Consider the following 23387-nt stretch of genomic DNA (forward strand, 5'->3'; position numbering starts at 1 on the left):
ACAGGGATCAATTGCATTTTGACACTGTTTAGCATTGGCAAAGTGTCCAAAGCATCAGCAAAAGTTTAGGGAACTTTAGCCAAATGACAGTTTTCTAGTGTTGCCTGAGAGCCATTTGAGGATCTTTCTCCGCATCTTCAAGCTGTGGAAGCAGGATGCAGTTATGGCTTTGACTTGTGCGGTCATATTCAGTCTGCTGTTGATGATTATTCCAAGGTTCCGGGCGCGGGTGCTTGGTGTTGGTTTGAACTCTGCCAGCCACCAGTTGTAGTCCCATTGTGAGTTGTTCTTGCCAAAGATCACTACTACAGTCTTGTCGATGGGTTTTTTTTTGCATTTTTTTTTTTTACATAGAGCAAACCTGACCCAAAGGTATTGGAGCACTTTACATTAACACTAGTTACATCACACAAAGACACATTTATTTTTGGGAAGGCACAAAGATCACAACTACTGTCTTATTGATGGGGGGTTTTTGCAGTTTATTTTTAATATAGTGCAAACTCGACCAGAAGGTATTGGAGCACTTTACATGAACACCAGTTACATCACACAAATACACATTCATTTTTGGTAGGCACTGGGAGATTAAGTGATTTACCCAGAATCACAGGATTTTGAGCCCACACCGAGACTCAAACCTGGTTCCCCAGCTCTAAAGTAGGCAACTCTGGTCGTTACACCACATCCTCTCCCTGTTTGCTGAGCTTGAGATAGTTGTATTTCATCCAGATAGTGACTTCATCATGCAGGCGGTGAACTTGCTTCTTGTGTTGGAGGTCTTGTCAAAGAGGAAGAGTATGAGTTGTGTGTCGTCAGTGTAGATGAGGATGTTGATCTCATGTGCGCAAATGAAATTGTCCAGAGAGATCATGTATGCGTTGAAGAGGATAGGGGTAACTGATGAACATTGAGGCCCTCCGCAGATGTGTTTGGGGCTTTCATTTGCTATTGATATGCTATGTTCAGCTACATAGATGCCAACGTAGTTTTCCATGGAGCTCACGTGTTCTATATTTCATGGATTGTTGGGTTTTGGAGTCACTCTATGTTTGGCCTCCTTCATGGATGTTTGCTGTCACCTGGAATGGATCTACACCAATACGTTTATGCTCTTGCTTTCCTCCACACTCTACTAGTCATTACAACTTTTGTCTTAACAGCTGTACCGAATATGACATTTGTCGAATTCAAGTGTTAGTTCTCTTGGTACTAATTTATTTTCTTATCCCTAAAAACCAAGTGCTGAAATGTTACCCAAATTTTCTGAGGAAAAAAATCAAAAAAGTGTAATGCACAAAAAAAACACACTTCAATATCAAGGCACAATGTAAATCAAAAATGTTTTATTGGTTAATGGATGATATTATTTAACAATGTAGGTATACCAAAATGAGCTCTAGGGATTTATGTCTAAAACATTTACTGTAGACAGCACTATTTTAAATAGGATTTCTGTTGCAAGAAGAATGCAAAGACTTTGTAAACCAATACTACAAATGAATAAACAGTAAGACTTCTGATAAACAGAAATGTGCCTCCTTTTAAACGGACATTAAACAAGTCCACAAGGCAAACATGACAACTGGTTAATCCCCTAAAAATGATGTGCAAAATTTCAACAAAGTAAACTGATATCCAACTTTATAAATATAAAATAAAACTTTTGAAGCTGACAACCCTGTACTATTGCATGACTGGCCAAACACATCTGAAGGGTATCAAGCAGTCAAGGTTAAATGGAAACCCTCTGTGTACAGAGCCAGTAGAATGAAAAGGGAATGTGCACACTGAAACAAGGTTATTTGAGCCAGCTCTAAGCCCCACTGATGACTTACATTGTTATTTTTTTTTTACCTCGTCTGTTATCGGGGTTTTTAATATTCTTTTTTTAACTTGTAAGGTGCAGGAAACATCTGAACAAAAAAGGCGATAAACAGTATTAATCTACAACTGAGGTGGAGTTCAAAACTTACTTCAAGTATGCAGACTTAATCGCCTCAAAATATGGACCCTACTCTTATGTGTTCTGTTTCAGCAAGGCTTTTTTCATGTTTTGTATCTAGATCATAAACCCAACTGCCTCTGTTCCTCATACCTTTGAGTCACAAAGCCCAAAGCGTGCAACAGCAACATTCTTGTCAGAGGAAGAAGAAAACAGCTGCATTTTTCAAAGGCCACAAGTGTTTCTTTTTTTTTTTTAAATATACTGTCACCATTCCCTGCTTTGCCATCTTTCCAGCCACACTAGAGAAAAATCCACTTAGGTGCTGTGCTTCAAAAACTCATCAAACTCTGTACAGGCACTGAAATGTAACCAAAATGGCACAATGACAGTTCTTCACAAATGTGAACAGAACAAGGAAGTTGCTTTATTGAGTAATAGGAAGTACCTGTTTTTTTCGGCTCATCCCTAGAAAATAATCAGGGTATGTTTTGTCCCGACTACTTGCAGCTACTTGGAATGCAATACCCGCCTCCTTTTCGAGGATTAAGAACAATAATGTAATTAAAAATAGTAAATGATAAATGTGAAAACACATAATTGTGTACTTCACTTCGTGCTATTATTCATGTTATCTAACCAATACCTTCCTGAGCTAAGTGGTCCACTGTCTGAAAAGACATCCAACAAACAAACTTAACTGAAAACACCCAACTTCCGATCTTTCATGATTGGTTAGACGGGTTTCACTTTCGAGAGTTCTCATTTTCTGTCTGTCATACCAGGCACGTTTGAAACACATTTAATACATTATTTCGTCAGTGCATAATTTAAAAAAAAAAAAAAAAAAAAGGTTCAAAAGCTGCTTTACATCTGAAGACAGTTTAAAGTTCAAAACTGCCCTTGAATTTCGGTGCTACTTAAAGTCCTGGGTATGGTGTGACTGATTATATATACAAAACATACCAGTAGCGTCCATGCTAACAGCACCATTCTTCCATTGGAGCCTGTCTTGTAGGTCACATAAGTTTCTTAACTGAACACCTCCACACTCAAGTCTTAAACATACAGTAATGAACATACACATGAAGAACTGCTCACATAAATGTGGCACCATAATATTACATATTAGTTGCAAGTACAGAATAAAGAGCTATGATAAAAAGATAAGTGCATCTTACAGGACTGTGACTGCATATCTGTCTTCTCTTAAATAAAACGGTTTGGCTAACAATTACAGCTTAGTATGCAGCAGTCACTCCTCAATGTCCTCCACAGATGTAAAGATATTTTCAAAATATTTTTTTTTAGCTCAGGAAAAGGAATCAACTATAAAGCTGAAGCATTCTCTATTTTTCATTCTCTGGAATATATTGCAAGGACCGTTGGGACTGGCATGTAAAAAGAGTTGTTAAGGCATATGTATAGCTACTAAAAATGTATCTTGCAAGTTACAGCTAAATTACAAGCACAATGGCAAGTACACAAAATATGGATTTTGGAACACAGTGCTATCAAATCAAGAATCACTATTCAGCACCTATTGGATTTACTAATAAGGCAACAGCAGTGTATTTTACCACAATAATACTTTCTTCCACAGTCTAAGGAGCAGGGCCTCTACCATCCCATTGTTACAAAACATCAAATCTATTATTTGTGTAGTTTCAATATTTAGACATGGCTGCACTGGTTAAATCCTACATAAATCGCGTTATTCTAGCTAGGGATAGTGACTGTAGCTGTAAAAGTATTGTGCACAACTTTATTGTGCTTACAATCGAATGTTTTCAATCGTATAAGATAGCAAAATAGCGTTTATTTGGTTTTCAATCCCTTCTTTGTTTCCTTTGCTTCACATTGTTGTCCAGGGAAGAGACGTTTTTGGTGTACCCATTCACAGAGCTTGTGGTCCCATTCTGGTACTCTTTCCTTTTTGAGGACGTCTTTTTCATATATGTCTGGAACAGATAAAGGTACATAGAATTTTAAATAACCTGTTTCAGTAGGATTTGCAGTGCAATGCAAATACATTATGGATATTTGCAAAATGCTTACCTCCATTCAAACAGTAATATCGTGAGTGTGCCTAGAACTTTCTGCATTAAATAAATTTTAATACACTGGAGCGTGCGATAACTGTAGAAAAAGCCTCTGTAATTTCTTTATTACAGGCAAGGTGTGACGCATCTACTGGCATGTAATAAAGAAATTATACAGCTGTTGAACTGCAATAAGTTATTCCATTTGAGTTCTGACGTCACAATGCCTGCTGGCGGAGCCTGTTGTCATAGTTAAAGGTAGGTCATAGAACACAATTATTGCCACAGTTTAAACAGAGAAATGGGGAACTGCATTTTAAGTCTTCTGGTACGTTTTTCTAAAATGAAAAGTGCTCAGCGGAAAGCAGATATGTATAGCAACAATTTAATCCCTCAAGCTATAGGTCATTACAGAAAAGATAAAAACTGTGCATGCTTCAACAAAGTATTTTTAAAAACTGACATGTAATTGACCCAAATATACTTTGGTAAAAAAATGACTAACTTTTTTTAGTGTGTTGATCTGCAGTACTGATTTTGCATTAATTGCATGTGTTTACAATGAGCAAGACACTAAGGATTTAACCAGTATGTGGGGAAGGTGATCCATATATTATAAGGAATAAAATAACCTCTGTTGTACATTAAAAGGATACTGCAAGTCGCCCTCAAGTTCCATGACCTTATAAAGGAACTTAGCTTTCAGCCTTGTTCCTCTTTATGGTAATGGGACTCTTCGGTGACTTGCAATAGCCTTATAATGTACAGGAGAAGGTACTTCAACCTATATATAAATCAATGGTGACATTCAGCTTTTTTCTGGACAGGTGAAAGATGGGCTTGTAACATCACTCACAGGGAGTTATTGATTGGAGCCAGCACTATAGTTTTAAGCTGTAGGTACAAAAGTACCCTATCCTCTGAACTAGATGCCGAAGACAGTCTTATTCATGGCCACAGACAGGACAGTAATGTAGTTTAAGGGGAATAACTGCTCCACCAAGCTCCTCAACAACAGTTGAATAAAACATTTTTGACCAGTAACCCTCATCCAAAGTATACCAAGCAGACAGAGATGATGCAGTGCAGGTCAGCTTAAGTTGAAGCTGCTTGGGTAATTGTTTGTTTTGCATTGAGCAGCTCTCCCTCCTGCCGTCAAGGCTGACGGTCTTTATGGTCAATTCAATTCACAAAAGGGACGATCTTCAATTACTTAAACAACCATTTAACATACATTTTGGTTCTCTCTGCTGCGCGTTCAACCCGATAATAAGCATTTACATTTTGTTGCAGTCAGTCTGCGCAATACCTGTTTGTAATGGGATAAGGGCTGCATACAGGCCACTAAAAGCAAAAGCCTGCCTTTGAAAATCATGTCTGCAATGTCAAAAGATTGCCATCTTCCCATTCTTTGGATACCAACAGAAACTGCAAGTCACCCTCACACTCAATCTCCAAGCTTGACTATGCCAACAGCTATACCTCGGGGCACCCGGATTCATCACACGCAGCATATAAAAATGCTGCAGCAAGAGTTCTTCTCTGCCTTTACCCAAACTAACGCATAACTCCAGTTTTGCAATCACTACCTATAGCTAGAAGGGAAATGTTAAATGCACTCTGCATTGTCCACATAGTCTTCCAAGGAAAAGGACTGCTATATCTACTAGCTAAATTCAAGCAACATAAACACAGCAGGACACTAAGCTCTGGGCTTGCACCACTTAGCATCATACTACCTTACTATAAGAAATCTGTAGAAGAGACTGCTTTCTCAGGAACTCATGACCAGCCAACATTAGAGCATCGAAGAGCATATACACTTCAAAAAACAACAAAAAGAACTGCAATTTCTAAGATAACAACACCACTGCAAGTCCCACTGACAAAATCCGGAAAGACCGTTGCATCTTCAAGCTCAATCTTCAGCTTACAAACAGATTGGAAACAACCCAACCAGCTAACTACTTTCAATATGCAGTTAATCTAAGAAGGGCTGCAATATTTTTCACCGGGATATTAAATAGTTATGTAATTTCATTCATAACATCTCTAGCCCAGAATAATACTAATACCCATAATGCTCAGTAGTGAGCAGCTAACTCTGACCTCTTACATTCACTTAAGACATATCTGCTATGGGACTTGTCAATCACCAGTATTGTGCAGCCTATAAACAAGCTATCACCAAATGAATATGCATAGAATAACTGAAGATATTTGTCACACACTGCTGGTCAATTGGACGACTTTAATCTTGCCCACTGCAGCAGGTGCTAAATATCAATAATGATTGAATGAATTAATTAATTTGTGTGGTTACTTAAAACCATTACATTATACAACATTCAAACTTGTAGCAAAAGAAAGGTGCAAGTCATTATTAAAATCAGATTTTTTAAAACAGAGAAACTCATAATATTTGAGACCAGACCGTCAAAGTGATGTGTGCACAGGCGGTGTAGTCATAATGTTTAAAAAAAAAAAAAAAAAAAAAAGATCAGGAATGGATTAAAGCTCAAAGGACCCCATGATGGATCAACTGTTCAGTGCTGGACAGACCTCCAGGAAGGGGGCCCTGATATTGTGGAGCACCCTGGCTGTTTATCACACTCTGCCTGGGCAGACTTGTCCTTCAAAAGCGTGCGAGTATGGTGTACAAATTTGCCAAAGTTGGCCATGTTCTTCACAATGTCCAAAGTATAGAGCTGTCGAACAGCCTCCTTTGCTGTGCGGGTGCCCACTTGAAAAAGAATAGGTCTGAGGTAAATCCTGCAGACTTGCCGCAAGGCTGGACAACATAGTAAGATGTGTGCCATGGACTCTATTTAATAATTGCAAAGACAGAACTCTATAAAGCCCAGCCGTGCTTTCCAAGATGGATATAGTTCTTTTTAGGGGAGCGGATGTGGTATTGCTGCTAAAATCCGATGTAAAGCTTGTCTCCCCAAGGTCTGCGTAAGGTGGGCTTATGAGTGAGCAAAATGTGAGGGAGACATAGGGTTTCTGGGTCTCTGGCTGCCAAGGATTCCATGTCCACACTGCGAAAGCGTAAGCGTAATTGCCTTTTTATTGTTGTTTTAATGGTAGCGTAGTTGATTATATTGGGAAGATATTTGGCTGTAGCAAGACTGGCAAACCAAGGGTTACTTGGTTGTGAAAAGATGGATTTTATGACGGCCTTCATGGAATTATCAGGTGCCACAGTTGTTAAATAGAAAACATTTGTCAAGGCGGCCAGCTCTTCTAATTTTTGATGGTTGAGGTCAAATTCAAGGCGAATCAAGGTGTTTCTTATACAGCTTGGTAAGCGAAATATATTTTTGTACACTGTACAATGTATTTTTTTCAAGTCCTGTGCAACATTCCCGAAAATGCCTGTAGCGCATAATTGAGTGTCGGTAGTAATTTGGCCCTCAATACTTTTTGAATTGCCGTGGTTGTTGGGCTGTCTAAGGTGGCATATAATTTTCAGCATGTGTGACCATTTTCCCTTCCTGACGTAATTTTTGTAGGTGGACCCGTGGGCGGCCCGTCTCGCTAAGCCAGGCCTCAAGGTAGTTGTAAGTTCGTACACAGTCCAAAATCAGGGGGCCAAGCCTCCACGTAGCAAGTTTTTTCTTTGGGTGGCGGACAAAAAATCACTATTTTGGACTTGCTTAGATTGGCAAGCAGCTTGTTTTCGACACTGTATTCAGACAAGGCGTGAGTGTTTTTTGGAGGCCTATTTTGGTGTGGTCCAAAAGAACGAGGTCATCGGCGTATTGTATCAGCTGGATATTTGTGTAGCCAATCTTAGAAGTAGCTAGAGATGCTCCATGCAGTGCTTGGCCCAGGTCGGCGGTGTACAAATTAAAAAGCATTGGTGCCAGGATGCAACCCTGCTTTAGCCTCCGGTCTGTGGCAATTTTCTCCGTGGCAGACTCTCTGGAAAGTTTGACCCTTACCCAGGTTCGAGAATACAGAGATCTAATTGCTCGTAGTAATGTCGGACAGATGTTCCACCGTGCCAATTTCTGCCAAAGGATGCTACGGACTACCCCTTTGAAGGCTGCGGAGCAGTCGATGAAGCAAGCGAAGAGCGGAGGGGAGCGATGCGCAACCGCTTGTTGGACTAAGTATGACAGGGCTGTGATGTTGTCTACAGTTGAGCCTCCTGGTCTGAACCCCGTCTGGTAAAATGGCAGGACACCTTCATTATAAACCCAACCGGCTAATTCCTGCAAGAGTGTACTCGCATACGCCTTACCCTCGATGTCCAGCAGGGCAATCATCCAGTAGTTCTTAGGGTCGGTTTTTGGCCCTTTTTGAAGACTGGTTGCAACAGTGAGCCCCTCCAGGAATCTGGAACGTCCTCAAGAAGCCTACATTCTGCATATAGCCGTAAAAGGTCAGAGGACCAGAAATCAATATCTATGGTGATGAACTGGAACAACAGAATGTAAAAGGATGCCCCTCAATCCTTCAGAAGTTATGGCTGTCAACAGACAATCATGAAAGACACCATTCATAACTTTGTTCTATACAACAATTAGTGTGATACTTACAATCCCTCAGATTAGCTAGCCACACACACACACACACACACACACACACACACACACACACACACACACACACACACACAAGATTCTTCAAGGCTCATTTCACAGTCCACCTTCATTTCTTCAACCCCACATTACCCTTTCTTTCATTCACAGCTACTCACCACTTATTACCACACCTCAGTCTATCAGAAAATGTCACACAGTGGAATCTTAATTCTTTTCCTAGAAACAGAACACAATATTTGGATGCAACATCTATTCTCCAACCCAGTCTAATTTTGGACCAGTCACAAGAGTTCAGCTGTGAAACCTTACTTCTTTTCCTTGTCTTTTGCCTCACACCTGCCAAAACTTTAAGGCCTTTTTTTTCAACCAGCATGGCACCATTCTGGACTAGCCTTGATTAACTCATTGCCTGAAACGATGCAACACCCACGACAGGAAACGTAGTGAACTGGTGTGCCGAAAAGGCACACCAGTTCACTACTCAGAACTATTTTTCCTTTATTACTGTTCCCTCTTCAACCATCCATGGAATGTGATGTCACAGTACAGGGTACATGTGAGAGAGGAAGGAGGCAGGGCTGTGTTAAATAAGACTCACCTTTACAACGCTTTGGATAGTCTCCCCTTACAATTTGGGGATGAGCTGCAATACAGCCGACAAACCCACTACCTTGATTTAGTCTGCAGGCATCTTTCGCTTCAGGTCAGAAGCGGAACATCGGGATTGTCTGGCCTCCGATCTCGTGTGAACCGCAGCCCCTCCTTGATTGTGAGTCATTTCTATTCAGTCTATTTACACAATGCATCTTTATTTGAGAGAGGTGGCGCGAGTTCTGCTTCTTGCTGTGTGCATCTCCTGTTACTAACTCACATATCGCAACGCATACAGCCATTTTAAGATGGGTGCCCACAGTGCATGCAGCATTATACGGTGTGTGCCACCATATTGAATGAGGCAAATCGCAAAGCAAAGCTGCCACACTGCACACATTGTTAAGATGTCATCATGCTGCATGCCGCTATTTGGAACATGCGATGACTGTAGTCTGAGGATTACTGAACGCAGTGTTTACAGATCATCAAGTTGCAATTTTGGATTGGGTGGTTTCAAGCATAAGGACATATAAGCGACATTAGTACGCTTCTGCGCCGACCTTGGATTACAGTGTGCTGAATATTACATTAGAGGTTGAAAATGAAGAAGACATTTCACCGTCAAGGGAAAGAAATACCGCTGCATACATTAGGTATCAAGGGTTTACACATTTTCAATCAAATTGAAAAAAGTTAGGTCAAGTGAGGAATCAGATGTGCAAAAGAATGCATTGGACGATTTGGATGCTTATTCTTCTCCTATGGTATTCTTCTCCTATGGTTTGTGTGGTCACAGATCGTTATCATTTTTTTCAGAGGACGCAAAACAAAAATTAACCTCTGGAAGATTATGTTTCATCCTTGAAGAAATTGGCCAGAACATGCAAATTTTGCAACATTCTTGATGATCATATTGGAGATCGAATAAGAATGCACACAAACCATTAAAGAGAACTGGTGGATTTATTGAGCGTCTCCTTTGAAAGATGCCATTGCTTTTGTCAAACAAGCATTTGCAATGCAATAGGTCTCGCATTTGTGAGAGTTAGAGTTATTGGCATTGTAAATGACAATGTTTTTTATGTATGTGTTTTGGTTTGGAGTGGAGTGAAAGTATATGGTTTGGAGTGGTTGAATTGGACTTGTTAGTTGTGGAATTGTGTGGTGTGTAGCGTATTTGTGTAGTTGAATTATGTGACAAGGTGAATAGATAGGGGCGAGAGCTGCACAGAATAGATAGAAAGGAAGATAGAGAATGATCGGTAGTTTGTACATGAAGTGGTGAATGAACTTCGGGTGGTGCTCAGATGGTGCTGAGTGATACTGAGGTGGTGGTGAGTGATGCTGAGCTGGTGCTGAGTGATGCTTTGGTGGTGCTCAGGTGGTGCTGTTCTGGTGCTTAGGTGGTGGTGAGTGATGTTGAGTTGGTGCTGTGCTGATTCTGAGTTGGTGCTGCGCTAGTGTTGGCGCACTGATGAGGAGGTGGTGCTGTACTGATGCTCAGGTGGTGCTTTGGTGGTGCTGAAGTGGTGAATGAACACTAGATAGAGGTGGCGCTCAGGTGGTGCTGAGTGATACTGAGGTGGTAGTGAGTAATGCTGAGGTGGTGCTGAGTGGTGCTTTGGTGGTGCTGTGCTAGTGCTTAGGTGGTGGTGAGTGATGTTGAATTGGTGCTGTGCTGATGCTGAGTTGGTGCTGCACTAATGTTGGCGAACTGATGAGGAGGTGGGGCTGTGTGATGTGGAGGTGGTGCTGTGCTGATGCTCTGGTGATTCTGAGTGATACTGAAGGGGTTCTTAGTGATGCTAAGTGATGCTGAGGGATGTTGTGGTGTTGCTGAGTAATGCTGAGGGGGTGGTGCTGCGCTGGTGCTCAGGTGGTGCTGACCTGGTGCTCAGGTGGTACTGAGTTGGTGTTGCTGCTGAGGTGGGACACCACTGTTGGTTGTGCACTGATGCAGAGGTGGTGCTGCGCTGGTGGGGAGGTGGTGCTGAATGATGCTGTGATGGAGCTGAGTAATGCTGTACTGGTGCTGCGCTGATGCTGAGGCAGTGACGCTGCACTGATGCTGAGGTAGTGCTGAGATGGTGCTGCACTAATGCTGAAGTGGTGCTACTTTGGTGCTGAGTTGGTTTTGAGGTGGTACTGCGCTGGTGTTGTGGTGAGGCTGCGCTGGTGCTGAGTTGGTACTGTGCTGGTGGTGGTGCACTGATCCAGAGGAGGTGCTGTGGTAATGCTTAGGTGGTGCTGTGGTGGTGTTGAGTGATGCTGAGGTAGTGATGAGTGATGCTGTGCTGGTGCTGCACTCATGCTGAGGTGGTGATGCTGCACTGACGCTGAAGTGAAAGGATGCTGAGGATGAGAAAGGTGATCCAGGAGATTAAAAAAGTTTGGAGTTTATCATGGTCTGTTGACACAATATTACTAATTTACAAATATGCACTTGAGACTTGTGCACAAAAGATTTAAGATTACTTGAGCTCATGTACAGACCATGTGAGACCATGACCATGTGGGGAGCTTTGTAAAACTGTGCAGGGGGCGTGTAGTAAGATAGTGGGTGGAGGCGGGGGCATGTGGAGAGAGAGAAAGAGAGCATGGGGTGTGTGCAGTGTGAGGAGGACAGGAGAGAGACTTCAAGGAGAATGGAGCACATGGAAAGGCTGTGCACGTGAGAGGAGATATGATCACTCAGACAGACCATGTCACATGGGAGCTTATGTACAGTGTTAGGAGCCCACAATGTAATTACAGCTTTTAGCCTCCGGACTGCAAACACCATCATATATTGTTGCTACTAGGGCCCAAGCGCAAAGAAGCAAATGTGTTCATAGAGTGTCTACGCTCTAATACTCTTATTTGTGTTCTCCTAAACTAGATAGATCCGTGACAACACTAATTGCTAATGACGCCGTGTAATGAAATAAACCTAATTTATATGAAATAAACAGTTTATCATCACAAAAGTACATTTGAGGGCTTTATTGCAGCATAAATGTGGCAAGCACATAGACGTGTGTGAGGGATGAGTGCATACGGTGGGAGCTACAGGGATGGGGGGATGTGTGCGTATGGTGGAAGCTACAGGGATGGGGGGATGTTAATTTGTGAATGACAGGAAATTCCAGAACCAAACAAGATGTGGAAGAGGTCTGCGTTTCTAACCACCGACAATAATCCACTGTATATGTGCACATAAAATGTACCACTAAAAAACGATTTTACAGTGTGTGTGTAAGCATGGGGAAGAGTAGGGAGGGGGTTCTGCTGCCTGTCTCTGTGCATGTACCCTCGTGCCAGATCCCCACATCCTGTGTGCATGCAAACAGGGGTGGGCACGCAGAGGGACGCTAGTGTTGGGAGACTATGTATATGTACACGTGAAAGGTGCCAAGAATTCCTGACTTAGCAGCAAGGGGGAGGGTGCCATAGGGCTTCGATGCCAGTCTGCGCACATAAACCAAAGGAGGGTGCTACCGAACTTGTATCCCACAAACTTATGTGCATGCAATTGGGAGGGTCAGGGTTTTAAGTGGGATGAAAAAAACTGGAGGTTTCTAAAAAGGGTTTGATAAGCCTGTGTGCTGTATATAAATATCTCTTGTGTTTGTTTTAATAGTCTCTAAGAGAGTTCATCAAATACAAACATGATGTTTGGGGCACACTGCACTGAGTAAACATCGTCCCTGGAGGACGCAAATGCAAGGACCCAGATGGCAAAAGGGGGTCCCAGGGGAAGCTTACCAAGCTATGTATTGCTTTAAACTCCGGTATTTCTTTAACATCTTGTGTAAGTACTTAAATAGCATGCATGCGTTAGTGTGCTGTGTGTTTTGAAGGTAAGCCTACATTTTATTGTTGAGCGTGCGTTCGGGCGCATGCCACATTACAAGCTTACCTGCCCTCCTTTGAGCAACGGCAGTGGCAATGAATACGACATGTTAACAATGAATGCCTTGGCTGTTTCTTTTTACATATGTGGCTATCAAAAGAAGAAAAAATAAAGAAATTTTGAAAAGAAATTCCTGCAGTATTTTGTGGACTTGTAATCTGATACACACAAGTGTATAGTTGAGACCAGCTTCACTGGTTATACGATTTCTCATGTTGTGCCTCGACAAATGTGCAATAATTCTGTGGATTCCAAAGGGCCTTTGTGTCAGTTGTTGGGTTCGATTTATCCTCCAGAGGCAGAGGAGGGTTTTTGTCTGAGAACACCCAAAGGGAAAAAAAACTATTCATTTAGTGAACTATTAAGGCATTCAGATGACATAATGGATGTGCAAATAAGATTCTGGCTAGCTTCTGCTCAAGTTTCTGTGTGTTAAGGATGTTAACAATGAATGCCCACGGACGCGTCTGTCCTCCACCATACCACATAAATTAATACACGACATAATTGAAATTTAAAGAATCCTGGCTCATGCATTTTATAACTTTTTTTATTTAATGTAAATTTGGTGCAGTTTAAAATTCACCTTAGCACGGCTCTCGCTTCAACATGGAGACTAAACAGCTACCGTGTTTGTTTACTTACTTCTTTAACCCCTTCGGTGCTCATGACGGAACGGTTCCGTCATGAGCCACGGTTGAGCTGTGCTCATGACGGAACCGTTCCGTCATGACCACGCCCGCGCAGGAAAAGATCAGCACAGCAGGGGAATCCGTCCAGCATGGAAGGGGTTAACCTCAGAGGTGATTGCCCCCAGCACCAACATAGATATATGCATCCATCTAAGAATCCTGTCCCTGCATCTCAAAAAGTGATCCAGGCATTGTGGCGCTATAGAGTGACATTAAATAGCCATATCCTGTTCCTGTGCACTGGACTTGATGAAGGTTTTTGGGTGTTCATATAGGTTTCATTTAAAAAAAGCTACAAAGAGTGCTTAACCTTTTAACCGGGGTCACACAATGACCACACCTTCAATGCCCACGGAAGTGTCGAAAAGAGTGGTGGGGGCAAGACAGTCACAATTTCTTATGAATTATCTATATATTTTTGGATGCTTTTAGGCTTCCTTTGGGTGTAGGCCCGTTGGCCAGAGACCATTTTTACCAAATCATTGTTAAAAAATAAATTCCCTTATTTGGAGTAAACTGTTTGTCAAATTCTTCAATTTTTTCAGCAATGAGTGTGAATTTAGAGGGGCTGCGTTTTGCGAACTGCGAGGGGCAATGTTAATTCCATAGCTACTCTGGCAAGCTTACCTCGTAGGTGACACATAAGCAGACCCGTAAGTGCACCTACCATTATTTCACTCAATTGTATGCACAACGCTCTAAAGTGGCTGAAAGGCGACATGTTAAAATAGAAAACCAGGGAAACAAAGGAAACCCAGGTAGGTCTCCGTCATCTGGCCCCCGCCCAGCTCCTGCAAAGTGATGCTCTGCCGCCTTCGACGAGTACAGATTCAAAAAACATGGCAAACTAGCGATATGTGTGCCCAAGCAGCCTTCCTTCTGAACACGAGAGCTGGCATGGTTGCTGTTTAGTCAGTAAACACGAAGCCTGCACTGCTGTGTTTTCGTTGGGTACGAAAAACAATGGTCCTGGACCATAAATCAAGGTAGGCAGTAGTTCCTAACTTAGTGATATCATTCACATATTCTGAGCTACATGTAATCTATTTTGGTAGCTCTTAGTATCCAATACAATAGTATTCATAGGGTCAACCATGCAATAAACCAATATCAAAAGTTAATAAAGCATTTTATTCTTTTTGAACTTTTTAAATTTCCATTAGCAATTTTGTCAAGGTTGCTCCAAGGGGAACGTGCAAATAGTAAGGGTGCTTTAAGTAGAGAAGAGTGAAAAGGAAAGAGGAAATTATTTCAGAGGTTGTGACATAAGAAAACTTAGACAAGTTGAGCAATGGACTGGTTGTCATTCACCATCCAAGTGCATAGACCTGGTCACGTGTATCAGTTTATGCGATAAATAAATCAGGCAATTATACATTCATTAGAAGCCAATTCCAATAAGGCACGTGGGTAGGTAAACGTATCCCAGGTTCATATATATGGGGCGTCGATGTTTCGATCCGTCTTAATGGCCTAATGTGCAAGTTTGAACCTTGGCCGTGCGGATCTTCATCAGGACTGGGGAACAACCTGGAGGAGTTGGGCCTGGTAGATTGCCTAAAATTAATAAGAGTAGAGTAAAGGTGTTGCATGGGACTACGATTAAAAGCCCAGTTAATAGGCCTATAAGGGGCTAAGAAGGGCTTACCCGCTGCGATGCATGAAGCGAGTTCCTTTTTATGGAAATTCAGTGGTGTACATCATATGGCTGGCCTCCGTTTGTGGGGTGCCACACAGTAGTACTGGTGGGGGCTGTAAAATTGAAGAGCCGGCTATCAATTAACAGAACCATTCTGGTAAAGTATATAATATACGTATGAAGAGTAAAAGAGGATCACCCACTTGCGATCCGAGTCTTTAGCCACAGTTGGAGTTGGTGCCACCTACTCGGATCGCAAGTGGGTGGCACCACTCAATTGAGGTAATCCTCTTTTACTCTTCATACGTATATTATATACTTTACCAGAATGGTTCTGTTAATTGATAGCCGGCTCTTCAATTTTACAGCCCCCACCAGTACTACTGTGTGGCACCCCACAAACGGAGGCCAGCCATATGATGTACACCACTGAATTTCCATAAAAAGGAACTCGCTTCATGCATCGCAGCGGGTAAGCCCTTCTTAGCCCCTTATAGGCCTATTAACTGGGCTTTTAATCGTAGTCCCATGCAACACCTTTACTCTACTCTTATTAATTTTAGGCAATCTACCAGGCCCAACTTCTCCAGGTTGTTCCCCAGTCCTGATGAAGATCCGCACGGCCAAGGTTCAAACTTCCATATTAGGCCACTAAGACGGATCGAAACGTCGACGCCCCATATATATGAACCTGGGATACGTTTACCTACCCACGTGCCTTATTGGAATTGGCTTCTAATGAATGTATAATTGCCTGATTTATTTATCGCATAAACTGATACACGTGACCAGGTCTATGCACTTGGATGGTGAATGACAACCAGTCCATTGCTCAACTTGTCTAAGTTTTCTTATGTCACAACCTCTGAAATAATTTCCTCTTTCCTTTTCACTCTTCTCTACTTAAAGCACCCTTACTATTTGCACGTTCCCCTTGGAGCAACCTTGACAAAATTGCTAATGGAAATTTAAAAAGTTCAAAAAGAATAAAATGCTTTATTAACTTTTGATATTGGTTTATTGCATGGTTGACCCTATGAATACTATTGTATTGGATACTAAGAGCTACCAAAATAGATTACATGTAGCTCAGAATATGTGAATGATATCACTAAGTTAGGAACTACTGCCTACCTTGATTTATGGTCCAGGACCATTGTTTTTCGTACTACATTGCACCCAGGTCCTTGACTTTTTTGGGTTACCCCATTTTTTGTAATGGTGTTTTCGTTGGGAGCGTAGACCGGGCCTGGAGAACCCCCACATTCAATGAACTATCCATCACCAGAGTGCCTCCAGCGACCACCCAGCCTGATGTATGGCCAGCGGCAGTGCCCTTGCACCCTCAGTGTTTTAGCGTGATTTTGTCAGGGAGGCACTGACAGTTCAGGGTGCAGGCTGCCAGAGCCCCCAGGGCTGCCCCGGGCTGCTTCAGCGCCAGAGGCTGGGGCCGAAGTGTGCCAGGCCTGGCAGGCTGCCCCCTAACCCCACTGGCAGCAGGAAGAAATGTGGGCTGTCTCCGCATCTGCTGCCTCTGACTCTCTCTGCCTCAGCAGTTGAGACACACTGGGCCTCTTGTAGCAGCGTGTAACAAGCCATCGGCGCAGCATGGGTAAATTAGTAGGACAAAAGGAAAAAAACTACATGGCTTTGCAGACCCCTGATATTCACCTGTAGTGGCCCTTTAGGAACCCCCTCTGGCATCTGTATTGATCCTTCTCTTCTGACATCCTACACACCCTCTTAGTTTTCCTGACTGGCATTTCAACACCTTTCCCGATCCGTGTACAAGACATTAAGAGCTCCATACAGGTGAAGCCATCCCAGATACCAGCTAGATTTTTAGTGAGGGGTGGAAACCGGACGATGATGATGCCACACTAGTGGGTGAGGATTTAGCATCCCTTTAACAAAAATTGTCCAAAAGAACTGCATGTCTGCTAAATTAGCTTCCATGCCTCTTTAAAGGGCAGATCTAGGCCACCTTGTTGTTGCTGGCAAATGTGCAGGATAGCCATACAATGTATATGAAACGGATCTAAATTGCAATAATTTACCTTGCAGGGACTATTGTACACATTTACTATGGGACTTGTCTTCCTGGATCAATTTGAGCTAATACTAGAACATATTTTCTTTTGAATGCAGGGGCGTGGCTTTCATTGGTGCAGAAGGTGAAGTGACACTGGCCACAGAGGCCCGAGGGGCCCACTGATCATTGCTGTAATTATCATCGTCCACAGTGGCCAGGAGCACGTTTCATTCCAGAGCCCAGGACACGCTGGCTAGCTACTGCTTGAATGCACCCACCCTCCTGCGTTAAATCCAACTTGACGTTGGCGAGTTCACAGGTGTCATCAAATACAATCACGTCACTATCTTAAAGGGTACATAACGTCGTGGCCTGTAGGATCTCCCTTTCCCCATCAGCAGTAGCGCACACTCAAGTGAAGCCAAGGCTCTGGCTATAGCCTCAGTGCTAGGCATCTGTCTGCATCCTCCATCTGCGGCGCGTGGCAAGGGAGTGCATGGACGTGTTTACACTGAAATAACAAAACACTCCAGGAGAGAACTTGTGAACCAGTGCCCCGGGGTCACCGAGGATCAAAATCAGGGCTCCCAAAAAATGCTCTGGCGCGCACCTCCTTCATTAAGGCACGCGGCTCGGTTCATTATGACAAATCAGTCTCAGAATAAATGCTAACAGGAAAGAAAATCAGGCGGGGTGAAACGAGCTGCACGGTATCTTAGCAATGAAGTAACCCTTGCGTGGCGAGAGTGAAAGCCACACAACATGATTTCTAGTGAGTCAATGTACTCGGGAGGGGAGCGCTACACTCGCCTAGGCGCGGGAAAGATGAGGTCACAATATATTTAATTAACGCACCTAGAAGCCAGAGATGAGTACATTTTTGCAAAACATAAAAGCAGGACTTTCTTTTGTCTAATGGAATCAGCAATTTGCAGATTGCATAATATTTGCCTCATTTATTGTTAACAAAATTAGGACTTTCTTTCATCACTGGCTAGGAGAATCTGCAGTTTGGCGGGTATTGAAATTTGAATGCGCATGTCACCGGTAAACTGCATGTAACTTGACATGTAGGACCTTAAAAGTCACTGTACCAAAAAATGTAAGGTAATTTAATTATATAAAGTTATCTATGCACAAAGCATTGATCCTAGGTTAAAAATTAGACACTGCGTGATTAGGCAAGCTTTACTACAATAGGTTAACTTTCAGCACTTCCAGACACTCACCCATAATGCATGGTGTGCAGCTTGCGGTCACGCAACTGGGCAGCCCCGGCCCATGATTAGCGGCGCCTTCATCTGACCCAAGTGAAATACTTGCTCATCCTGAACTTTGCAGCCTGTGTCAGAGGGCGATTCTGCAATCCGCGTTCACTGTGTCCTTTCTGCAATGCTAGCCACTTCGAGGTGTACACAAATCTAGTCTTCAATCTAACCTGCACCTCAGGAGCCGGGGCGTACTTTCCTACCAGAACACCAAGTTTTGGTACAAATTCAGCCAGACAGCATCTTGGAATTTCGCGCCAAGCTCCATAAACATACAAGGATGACTGTCATGTCAAACTCAACAAGAAGGTACAGCTGGAAAACACAACCGCTGTCTGAGTGCTTAAGCAACAAGAAGCACACAAGACGTCAGTGTTTTTTTTATTTACTTGCTTCCCTGTGAAATGGGTCCAACAAAGAAGAAGCCCGCGAGTGCCGCGGCCGGCCATGTGGTTTCAATTATCGCGCCCGTGTCTTGGCACGATAATTGAAACCACATGGCCGGCGGTGCACGTAATAGACACCAATAGGCCATGGGCGGAGCAACGTGACCGCCTTTGGTCTACTGCGTGCCGTCTTAGTGAAATACACGCACGCAAAGCCCAATCACGTGGCACAAAAGGAAAAGCACACGCACGAGCGTGTGCGATTCCTAGGTCAGTGTCTGAAAGCCCATTTTTCCCCTACTAAATGTCTCGCGCTGCACAAGCAGTGCTGCTCACTGCACCGCTAGGCGCGAGACTTAAAAAGCATAGTTATCCAAAAGGTGCCAATTTTAATCCTACAGAACATGGATAAGTGTGTGAAGTGACCACCAAAAAAGTACAACCATATACAAAAAAAGAGAAAAGTACCATCAGTGGCTTGTAAAACTATCAAAAAGAACAGTAACATTGTTTCACATTTTAAGAACAGTTTTACGGTTGTGGTAGTGGTGATCATCTAGTTCACAACAAGAAATGTCCTACTATCAACAGTTTTGTGGGGTCAGGGCGTCACTATGCCAGGGTGTGTAGGAAGAAGAGGTCTTCCACAAAAGTCAAATTTGTGCAGGATGAGTGCACTTTGGATACTTCTGGTGTAGACATGAAAAATGGTGACTGTATTAAGTATTGCATCCAATGTTTTAGATGTTAATCCTCATTCCAGAAATAAGCCTGTCGGTGAAATGAATTTCATGGAGGTTATAGTGAACATTGTAGATGATTCAGGATAACCTCCTCCATAACCCATAAAGTCTTGTGAGAGGCGAAGTTGAAAATGTAAGTGGCAGTGAAGGATCCATTAGTATTGGGGTGGATCGACTAACGGGCTTTCGGGATTACGCTTGATCCCAACAGTCTTGAGCAGGTGCTATTTCTTAGTAAGGATTATTTTTTCGTAAATGAATTAAGGAACACATTTTTTAAAGTATTCACGGGTGACGTGGGAGAACTTGGAGGATTTTTTCACAAAATACTACTAAAAAAACACAGTACCAATTTCACACAACATGAGGAATTTCCCTTTTGCTGCTGAGGATGAAACGGAATTGAATAATTTGGAAAAACTCAAAATAATTGAGCAGGTGGAATCTTCTGAATGGATTGCACCTTTGGTAGTAGAAAAACTTCAGAATAGCAAAATGAGACTTTGCATTGATTTGGTGAACTTTAACAGGAGTATTCAAATTAACAAATTCCTGTTACCAATCTGATCATCAGTAAAACCCAAAGGACCTCTGCTAAAAAAATCTGCCACGCGTTTTTAATACCACAAAGGTATTGCACTACACCCTATAATTTTATAAATGCAAAGACATCCTGGCAAAGTGTGATGTAGCTTTGGTCATCCCAATAGTAGTGAGAGAAATAACGAGGGACTTATGGTTCAGATTTTTACCATTATAAGCCAAATCCCACTCCTCAGTAGAAATGGCATTTGCCATTCCACTCAGACAAACTTTTTGAAATAATTCACCTCTCACTCGTATGGCAACACTTTTTTCAAACATCGAAAAACACTTCTCTGATTTGGTGTAAAACCTTGACGCACAGCCAAGCAGGTTACAATAGTGTGGGGTGTCAAATATTTCAGATACTTTGTCTGGAGAGCTGAGTGAAATGCCAAATGCCATTTTAACTGAGGAATGGGATTCAGTTTATAAGATACAAATCTTTTATGTATGGTTAAAAGCAAAATATTATCTTATTGGAGAAAGAAAGAGTTTATTCCAAGGTTTTGGGAGATCAGACAATGCTAGATATGCATTACACAGTTTTTGTATTATCTCTCCTGTTACACTAAGAAAAGGGATCCTTGATATTAATGACAAAGATCATTTAGGCATTGTGAAAACTAAGAGGAAAATTAAAGAACTTTATTGATGGACAGGTGTGGGCATATAGGTAGAGAAATTGGTCTGCTCGTGCGGTGACTGTGCCAACGCGAATATATCATAGGTTACGTTCAGACCACTATTATGTCTCATGCAGGCAGCAGACACCTCTTGGAAAACCTTGTGTATTTTGGGGTCCTGTAGGCGGAATGTGTGAACATTGTAAATATGTTATTTGTTTTAGTAAAATACATTTTCCAAGTGGCCTGAAATCAAGATAGTAACCAAAGTAGATGCTATCTCAGTGGTGCAGTTTATGGAACAGGTGTTTTTAAGGGAAGGATTACCTAAAAGGGTGATCACTGACAATGGACCACAATTCATCTCTGAAGGATTCAGAGAGTTCTTGAATAGGAATGGGGTGAAACATATCTTCACATCAGTGTATCATCCCACAGGTAATGTGGAACGATTCAACTGAGTTATCATGGGTAATCTTTAAATCTCCTCCAAAGAAAAAAGATGTTACCCTTTTAAAATGTTGAGGGGGCGTTAACCTTATACCAAGGATAATTTGCGATGGCTGTCTACAGCAAAGGCTTAGAGATTGGTCTTTAAAAGGGTTAGACCAAATATCGAAAGTGCATAAGACGATTAAAATAAACACTTTGTTCGTAAATTTGGTGCGTCCACTGTCAGGGTGAACATTTGGGATCTGGTGAAAGTCAAAATTCTAAGAATAATGACCGAGGGGAGCAACAAGTTGATGGATGTCAATATATATATATACTAACTGTTGAAGTTGGGAAGTATGTCAGTGGGTCTAATGAGGGTTGTCTGTTCGATTTTGGAATTTATGATGAAGGAAGCAATGCACAGTTTCCTGTCCAGGAGGTGGAGAACAGAGTTTCTTCAATGGCAATAATGCAATGATTAATGGTACAGCGGTGCGAGCAGTGAGAGCAATGAAGTTGTAAATGCTGAAAGAGGAAAGATGAGGGAGAATGAGAGGAAAGCCATGTAGTGGACAATCAGTGCTAAGGGCAAATAAGTTGAAGGATTTTGTGTTCTGTCCGTTACAGAAATTTATTATGGGTGGAAATCAGAGCGATCAAAATTTTCATTTGCACAATGTTGTATTTAGTTGAATACAATTGTGTCAGTGAATGATATATTAATAAAAATAAGAAGAATGTAATGTATATATTTTGTCCCTGTATTGCTACGTTAAGAAATAGAACTGAATTTGTTTTCAATGTTCCACCACTCTCTTCATAGTAATTTCTTGAACAAAAGAAAACTACACCTATTTCGAAAGATAATTTATCATAACCATCACAAATCTATTCTTAGTTTTCAGATAATTTATGGGGACAAAGAAATCAGAACTAATGAAATCAAGACCTATTGTCTTCTAAACAGTCCCTTGTGTATGCACTTTTTGTTAAAAAGGATGCACCCTGTCTCTCAACAACCATCCCTCTTATTACCTTGTTTCCCAGAATGCACTATCTCTCCTGGAATATAATACTGACGGAATGCTACATCCATTCCAGTTCACTTACCAGTTCTCCCACACACTGAATACTTTCATCACAGTCACTCTTCTCATCCATTCTTCGATAGAACATTCCATCTCAGTGGCAACCTCCACAGGCATTTAGCCTGCTGTTATCCCGCCCAGGTAATTATTCCAGTATGTACTGCAATTCTTGCAGCTGCCCAGCTAATCTAGCTACTCTTGTTGAAATCATCGATACACCCGGTGGTAAAGTGGTAATACTCTCATTAAGGGATTGTGATCAGTAGTTAAAAGAAATCAATGCCCCCATACATATAGTATGAAATCCAGTAACCCATGCTTCAGCGACTAACTGTTACGCTATTACAAAATAATTTTCTACTGTCACATTTAAGACTAAGATCCAAAAGCTACTGCCTTGATGCCACTTCCATGTTTCTAGGAAACAATAAAACCTACTCCTATTATAATGGCAATGAGCATAGTTTGAATCATTTTAATGACGTCAATTTGCTTCCAAATTAAACACTGATGATACAGTCCGATACCTTGAACACCACCATTTGCTACTCAGTATACACGAACCCCTTTCCTTTGAATAACTAAAACCTTAATGTCTATGCTTTGTTGGACCTTTTTTCTACAAATTTGTCATACTATTTGGCTACATCCTTGAAAGACTAAAAGCGACCTCCATTAAAAAGACAAGTTGTAATTTTGAATGCCCTCAACAGACATTTTTCAGCTTTGTGCTTTCCACTGACAAAGTCTAGTTAAAATAGTAACAAAGACTAGGAATGTGGGACAGCCTCTCTCAAATTCTTCAACATACAGTGTTCTAGATTATGTTTTTCCTCTGAGGCTTCATTAATTAATATTCTCATCCTGAGA

The 23387-nt window shown here is 41.9% G+C and overlaps 1 protein-coding gene across 4 annotated transcripts in view; it reads right to left on the reverse strand.

Annotated features, from left to right (window-relative positions):
- Window positions 1-1329: 1329 nt before the first annotated feature.
- ELOVL5 (ELOVL fatty acid elongase 5) overlaps window positions 1330-23387 on the reverse strand; it is an 800547-nt gene continuing 778489 nt past the window's right edge. For all 4 annotated transcript variants that reach the window (XM_085610846.1, XM_085610847.1, XM_085610849.1 and 1 more), the window contains exon 8: window positions 1330-3906. In XM_085610846.1, coding sequence (XP_085466972.1) covers window positions 3775-3906 — 132 coding nt within the window. In that variant the 3' untranslated portion in view covers window positions 1330-3774. The remainder of the gene's footprint in view (window positions 3907-23387) is intronic.

Source organism: Triturus cristatus, chromosome 6 (genome assembly GCF_964204655.1).
Source record: "Triturus cristatus chromosome 6, aTriCri1.1, whole genome shotgun sequence".
Lineage (NCBI taxonomy): Eukaryota > Metazoa > Chordata > Amphibia > Caudata > Salamandridae > Triturus > Triturus cristatus.